Below are 7,670 nucleotides of genomic sequence, written 5' to 3'. Positions count from 1 at the left end.
AACAGTGGCAGTTTGGCAGCGCTGGGTCTTGAACCCTGATCTTACAATCAACAACCCAGAGCCTTAACTACTTGAGCTACCACCGTACAAATGCCACTGTGCATGGTCTCCTTTAGAAGTCAGGTTTGTTGCCTTCTACAATGGATCCTGGAGATGTTTGGGATTGGCAATCATCAGTTGATTCCCTTCTGAGTGTAGAAGGATAATACCTTCAGCAGATTTGTTGCACCCACTAGTCGGAATCCTGGAACAGCAGTGAGCCCCTCAAAAACTCAAGAAAAATGGACAGACTAGCAGAAAAGGGTCCATCACAAACATGAAGGGTCTCCCGAGCTCCTTTAGCTATATCACGCTTCATCTTGCTGCTTAAAGGAGTCGGTAAAAGCACCAAGAGTCATAAATAAGTAGACTAGTGGAAATAAGACACAGGTAAGAATCATCACCAGTTACAGCTGCTGCTTGAACATACTTGAAAATACAAATTTAAAAGTTTGCTCATCAAATGCACCTTCTGTTTCTGATCTCAAGAGACATCGACAGAATATCTCTGATCAAATTGCTGCCTTTTTCCTGTTCAATTTTCCCCCAGAAAACATTCACATAAGTTCGCACTGGTTCCAAAAAAACAATCCTTTATAACTCATGCATTAGATAAAGGTCCCCTGGGCAATTGAATTGTAAAATTGAGGACCATCTCCCTAAATGAGGTACCCCAGACTCATACATAATAAGTCCATCTCCTTAATCTTTCCATGTCAAGCAGCTCAGAACTCTTCAATCTTCTGGAGTGTGGGTTAATTAAACGTATAGCGTACCCAGCGTTCCAATGGCTATATCTTCTTTCCATGTAGGACATCAGAAGAAGTCCCAAAGCTGCACAAGATGTTCGAAAGGCTCTGAATTACCCCAACAACAAACATCATGCTTACTTATTATTATTTGCTGGGACCTGTTTAATGGATAGAAGATGTCCTTCCAGTTCCCTGGCCATTCTTCTTCTGTACAGAAAAAGGACGGAGCTCTAAGTTTCTGCATTGATTATCGTAGCCTTAATGTGGTTAAAATTAAATACCATTACCCACAGGATTATGCAGGGTTTATAATCTCATTAGGATCAGACCGGGGGAAGAGTGAAATACATCTTTCATCAGTGCATCAGGCTGCTATGACCGTCTGGTCATGTCTTATGGATTCGTCAGTGCTCCGAGCTTTCATTAATGAGATTCTTTTGTTGTAATTGCTTTGTGATTGTATATATAAATCGCATCCTCATCATATCAAAGCAGCTGATATATTTTCCAATATACCAATTGCATCCTTTTTCCCTCACTGCAAATCCAAAAATGTCTCAATTGGAATGACTGCCTCAGGTGCCTGAAGGATGTCAGTCATCCTGACCCATTATTGCCATTCATAGAAGAGATAGATGCATCAGAGTTCAGAATAGGGGCAATTCTGTCACAACATTAGTGAAATTGACTGGAATTTTAGCCCTGTGCTTTCTATTCCAGGAAAAGTAACCCAGCAAAGATACTAGCTGGAAAGTGCAAAATATTCTGAGTAACCACAGAAGCCCTAGATGTTTATACTCCCACCAAACTTGCTGGGACAAATCTTCTTAGCTTGCTAAAAGATGCTATATTATGAATTCAGGATTTAAGATATCTTTAATGATCAGTCTAAATAAAGAATTCTGCCACTAACTTGCATTGTCATATCCATTCATTGGGAGATCATACTGTACATCACCAGAGCCTAAAAGGCCAAGCCTTAATACCCCCAATACAATACACTTGTTTCTCAGATTAAGTGAGAGATCTCATATGCTGGTTTCAGGAGGTCACCCTGACATCAACAAATTTTGGTGGCTTCACAGGATTGTTAAAGCTCTAACATCCGAACATTATTAAATGTTCAAACGTTCTTGCTGATATACAGCTCACGATTTCATTACAGATCTATCCAAAGTCCCAAGGCGAAATATCCACCAAAGTATTCTTTCTTGACTGCTTTTTGAAAACCTGTCATCATGTACCACTCCCCAGACTACCCCATTGCCATGCAGACAGTTAAAATTATATATATTGTGGTGTTCCAATACTATGGTGTCCCACGGGACATTGTTTCTGACAAGGGGGAGCCATTCACGTCACAGCCATCCATGTCTTAAAAGGACTGTGTCAAAAATTCTATATCAGTGCCAGCCTTTCATCTGGGTACCACCCACAGACCCTCAGGTAGAGCATCAAATGAGACAGAATTCTCAGCTCCTACTGTGCTAACAACCAACATGACTGAAATGGTTTCTTCATTTGGGATGAGAAACAGTTCAATAGCTTTAACATAATTATGCAAAGTATTGCTATTTCTAGGGTTTCAGTCAATTAGTCTGTTTCTCTGCAATTGCCTGTTCATTTAAATGCCTCTCTTGTCTGCTCATGCTTTGGTTTAATATCTGGACTGTGTTATTGATCCTGGTTACCTGGATCTTTTTTAATAAAGTAACCTAGTCCTAACCACCTCGAAAAAGCAGACATGTTTTGTTTTGTTTTTAACTTTTTTGATTATTATAGCACATACTACATACACAAATCTTTTTAAGATGGTATGTAAAACCATGTTATTTTGGTCATGCCAGTTGCCATGGGAACAGAACACTTGCACACCCATTGTCATATTGTGTGTGTGTGTGTGTCTTTCTTAATATTCTCTTTTGCTCTTGTGTGTGTTATAAATCACAGGGAAGTGGTGGCTCACAGTTAAGGCTCTGGGTCACTGATCAGATGGTCGGGGGTTAAGCTACTGTTGTTGAGTCCTGGAGCAAGGCCCTTAGCCCTCTCTGCTCCAGGGGTGCCATATCATGGCAGACCCTGTGCTCTGACCCCAGTTTCCTAATAAGCTGGGATATGCAAACAGTGTCATGTGGGGATGTAGCTCAGTGGTAGAGCGCATGCTTCGCATGTATGAGGTCCCGGGTTCAATCCCCGGCATCTCCACAACTTTTCAGGCGGTAGCTTAAGTGATTAACGCTCTTGATCGTTGACTGGAAGATCATGGTTCAAGCCCCAGCACCACCAAGCTACCACTGTCGGTCCCTTGAGCAAGGCCCCCAACCTCCCCCTACTCCAGGGCCGCTGCATCATGGCTGACCCTGTGCTCTGACCCCAAGCTCAAGGATGGGATGTGTGAAGAAAGAATTCCACCGTGCTGTATATGTGACATATAAAAGCCTCTCTAAAAAAAAAAAAAGAAGCATAAAGGTTGCCTACACAATACTGATGCTACGACAAAAATATTATGAATATGAGGTGTTATAGTAAAGGATGGCGTACTTGTAGTAATTGTCTCGATGCTAACTCTATATGGTATATTTTTTACTGTATGTAACAATACACAGTATATTTGGAAATGTAATCCCATCTATGGATACGCTACACACGCTGACTAAGGACCGATATATTGTATTTTACCACCACCTTGTGGTCATTTGGAGTATTGTACAGTAAAACGTTAAACACACACAGAAAAAACCTTTATTTTTCTGTTGAAGTAAATCTCACTCATTTTATCCTGATCATGGATCCAGAGTAGATCCTGGGAACGCTGTTTATAAGGTAGGAATACACCTTGGATGGGAATGCCATTCCATCACAGGGCACCATGCAATCACACACTCACTCACATTGATGGGCAGTAGCTCTTACAAATTTGATTGACTTCAAGGATTCATAACAGACAGTGCTGAAAATATAAAAGTGGTAGGCAAATAAAGTGTATCAGGATGTTATGTAAACACAAAAACATGATGAATGAATGTCTCACTCTTACCACTTCCTGTGAAGAGACAGCTGCTGATCGCTATCTGATATTTACCCAGAACAATGCACACACATGTAAGTGTACAGACACAGTTTATTTCATTAATGTATATTCACATGGAAGAATAGGGTTCTGGGAATTTTCAAGGCTGGAAACTTCCCATGGGAATTAAAGGGAATATATGGGAATTAACAAGAATTAATGGGAATAAAGTGGGACTTAAATGTAGTTGGAAAAAAAAAATCTTATATAAATATATAATTTTCTCCAAATTTCTAAATAATTTAAATAAATTCCCGTAAATACCCTTAAATTCCTGTTAAGTTTCCAACTTGGAATATTTCCAAGAAATGAAGAGATGAAGTTCCCAAGGAAATTTACCGGACATCTTCCACCCATTTGCAACCCTATGGAAGAGTCATGGAAAAGGCATGTCGCAAGCATAAGAAATGGATTTAGTGGGACATACTGGACATAAATAATGTTTGGACCTATGACATAGATAAATGGCACCACATTCAAGGAATCACCCATTTAAAGCTGCAGTAATTTAACCGGTTTGTTGCTGCTGCTGCTGCTGGTTTGTTTGTACTAGAAATAACAGAATATATTTAGAACAGTTTCTAAAATTGGTTTGAGTCATGACCTCAGGACAAGTGTAATAAGTGGGTGAGAAAACCTGTTTGAAAAACTGACTACAGGTCCTTCCCGCTCCACTGTTACCACCCAAGATGTTGCCATCTACTTCGTTGGAAGTAAACAGGAAAGAAAGTAAACGGTAAACTGACATTACTGTTACTGTTATTACATCATTTCCACATAATTCCAGACACAATGATCCAGAATGTAGTGCAACGGAGACTTGGCTTGGCTAGTCTCTCGATCTGCGAGATGATAAGCGTGATGGTCTGGATAGTGGTGATAGTTGTCTCATTTCACTATGTATTCAATTTCAATTCAATTTTTTTGTATAGGGCTTTTAACAATGGACACTGGTCTTGAAGCAACTTTACAGAAGTATGGAAACATAGAGGGAAAAAAAAAAGGTAAGTAACTATTTTATCCCTAATGAGCAAGCCTGAGGCGACGATGGTGAGGAAAAACTTCCCTGAGATGACATGAGGAAGAAACCTTGAGAGGAACCAAAGACCAGTAGACATGACTTGCCAACTTAACTTAGCTACCTGTGATAAGTGTCACGATATATTTTCCTCCTTGAAACAGTGAACCGTATATACTACAACTCATTTAAAGGAAAGAGGTGCTACTTGGAAAACTGTTGACGCTGTACATGAGGTGACTTGCTGAACTCGGAGATAAGGAGACCCAGACCTGGGGTAGCAACTTGAAATTTCTAGCCTCCAACCAGAGAAAGCTAAAGAAATTTCAATTTCAATTTGTCAACTTTATGTAGTCTTCTCAACAACAACATAACACTGGTTCATTTTAAATGTTACACAGTATACACAAGGAATTGCTTTAGCTCAGTCAACTGACAGAAACACAAAACCTCAACATCATGTGTGACATCAAATCACCACAGTCGCTCCCATAGTGAACAGTGTAGTATTAAACGTGTTTATAGCAGTACTGGCTTTAACATAGATCGTATCCAGACAAATTACTTGACCATGCTAATTGCTGCTTTGAGGAAATAATCATCGACACTAGGGTTAACCTTCTTCTTCTTCTTCTTCTTCTTCTTCCGGCTTTTCCCTTCAGGGGTCACCACAGCGAATCATCTCTCTCCACCTATCCCTATCTTCTGCATCCTCAACACTTACACCCACTAGCTTCATATCCTCATTTATTCCATCCATATACCTCCTCTTCGGCTTCCTCTTTGCCTCCTGCCTGGCAGCTCCATGTCCATCATTCTCCTACCAATATACTCACTCTCCCTCCTCTGAACATGTCCAAACCATCTTAATCTGGCCTCCCTAACTTCGTCCCCCTCCAAACGTCCAACATAAGCCGTCCCTCTGATGTACTCGTTCCTAATCCTGTCCAACCGTGTCACTCCCAAAGAGAACCTCAACATCTTCAGCTCTGACTCCTGTCTCTTCCTCAGTGACACTAAGCCTCTAAACCACACAGCACGGCCGGTCTCACCACCGTCTTGTACACCTTCCCCTTGATTCACGCTGATGTTTCTCTAGGGTTGTGATACTCAGGCCTGTAAACTGTAAACGTGGAGGTAAACTGACTTGTTATTAGCTCCATGTTTTGTTTCCCAATTCATACGTCAAACATCTTGAGGTAGGAAATGACGTCAACTGCTGCTGCTGCTGGGTCACTCTGGTCAGGTAAGGTTACATTTCCACTGCAGGTAGTTGTGGGTAATGTAGGAATCCATTGACGTTACTAAGGCTCCGTTGACGATCGAACTATAAAGATTAGATTCGCGTGTGAAGATCACCACGCGAGGTTTTGATGGTCAGTTGCAAGTGTCGGCCACGTGGTGGCAGCACAGAGCCTCGTGTGGAATCCGTGTGGAAGGAATCTGTACACCAGTCTTCCTGAATCACGACGCTGGCTGAAAGCTCTCCCCACCGCCCGCATAGAGACAGAGTCACAGCCCCGCCCGTCCCGTGCGCTCGGGCTTATCTTCGCTTAACGGGAGTTGTGCATTGTGAATTCGTTCAGAACTTCGTACTCATTTCGCCCCGAAAGCCTTTACTGGACAATTCGATTACACGTTACAAATAAACCGGATCCTGGAGCGGAGCGTGATCATGCTGGGTCGGACTCCTTCTCTGAGCAGTAGCCTTTCCACTGCCCGTTAACCCGAAGTGCGGATTCCTTCCTAAGGTTGTTTAAACCTCTATAATCTATAATGGATCTATACTGGTGTGAGAAACTATCTCCTGATAGACCGGGTAGTGTATGACAAGACCAAAAACAAAACAAAAAAAAAAACAACCGGGTTCCTGCGGCGAGGAGACGTCCATTCTTCGGGCACCGGAAACCACTCGAGCCCGCGGCTCCTAGAGCGGCCTACGACCCCCCAAAACCGAACAGAACAGACTTTTTTCTTCTTTTACTTTACGGATAAAGAACTCGGCTGTTTCCCGTAAGCGAGGCGAAAGCGGTTGAGGAGAGATGCGCAGCGTCTGAGAGGAGGCATTTCATGCGTTTGGTTTCCCGTACAAGTCTACAGAATGGCGTCTTATGTGGATAGCAGTTTTCGGCAGGCGATTATGAAGAACCCCAGCGAAAGGACGCAACAGGTAAGGAGCCCCCTTATGAAGAAAACATTGGATTTGTTTTTGTTTGTTTGTCCTGTTTCTTTGTACATGAACACTGATGGAATGGGGAGGAAGTTTGTGGTGTAAGGAAAAGATTGTTTTGTAAATATCCCCAGCTAGCTAAGCTAATTTTTTTTAACAAGCCTAGCTACCGTTATTGGGAGGTCAGATTCAGTTTGTTTATGTTTATGTTCATCTAATAATATTGTTTTTTTTTTTTTTTTAAATATAAGAATCCACACATTATTTTTTTTAATAGATTGAGAATGTAGCTAATCGGATTTTGTGTGTGTAGTGGTGGGTTTTTCTTTTTCCACCTCTTTTTGTGGTTGCAACGCGTTCTATTTTAGCCGCCTTTGCTCACGCGCTGGTTCCAAGGGGCTCGATCCAAAAAAGACTGCCCTAGTCCCTACTTAAGTGCACTACGTCACAGATGAAACATGGGCTCAGGCGCATTTATTAGTGCAGGAAGAAGCCGATTTGGACACAGCCTTGCGACTCACAGGGTCAATGTAATTAAATCCGAAGAGCCTGACATCTGCATACGTTTACATTGTAATATTGTGATGGACCGCAGCATTTTTCGCTCTCTCTCTCTCTCTC

At 41.8% G+C, this 7,670-nt stretch overlaps 1 protein-coding gene and 1 non-coding gene across 5 annotated transcripts in view; both read left to right on the top strand.

The window, feature by feature from the left end:
- Positions 1-2,924: 2,924 nt before the first annotated feature.
- trnaa-cgc (transfer RNA alanine (anticodon CGC)) lies at positions 2,925-2,996 on the top strand. The gene has a single exon. It is a non-coding gene; the product is annotated as a tRNA-Ala (tRNA).
- Positions 2,997-6,446: 3,450 nt separating this feature from the next.
- rapgef2a (Rap guanine nucleotide exchange factor 2a) overlaps positions 6,447-7,670 on the top strand; it is a 32,836-nt gene continuing 31,612 nt past the window's right edge. For 2 of the 4 annotated variants that reach the window (XM_058384364.1, XM_058384362.1), the window contains exon 1: positions 6,447-7,049. In XM_058384364.1, coding sequence (XP_058240347.1) covers positions 6,981-7,049 — 69 coding nt within the window. In that variant the 5' untranslated portion in view covers positions 6,447-6,980. The remainder of the gene's footprint in view (positions 7,050-7,670) is intronic. The other 2 variants (XM_058384365.1, XM_058384363.1) reach the window with 1 other exon arrangement.

The sequence above is a fragment of the Hemibagrus wyckioides genome, linkage group LG29 (assembly GCF_019097595.1).
Source record: "Hemibagrus wyckioides isolate EC202008001 linkage group LG29, SWU_Hwy_1.0, whole genome shotgun sequence".
Lineage (NCBI taxonomy): Eukaryota > Metazoa > Chordata > Actinopteri > Siluriformes > Bagridae > Hemibagrus > Hemibagrus wyckioides.
Note: the sequence above shows the minus strand (reverse complement) of the source record. Positions and strands in the feature narration are given on the sequence as shown.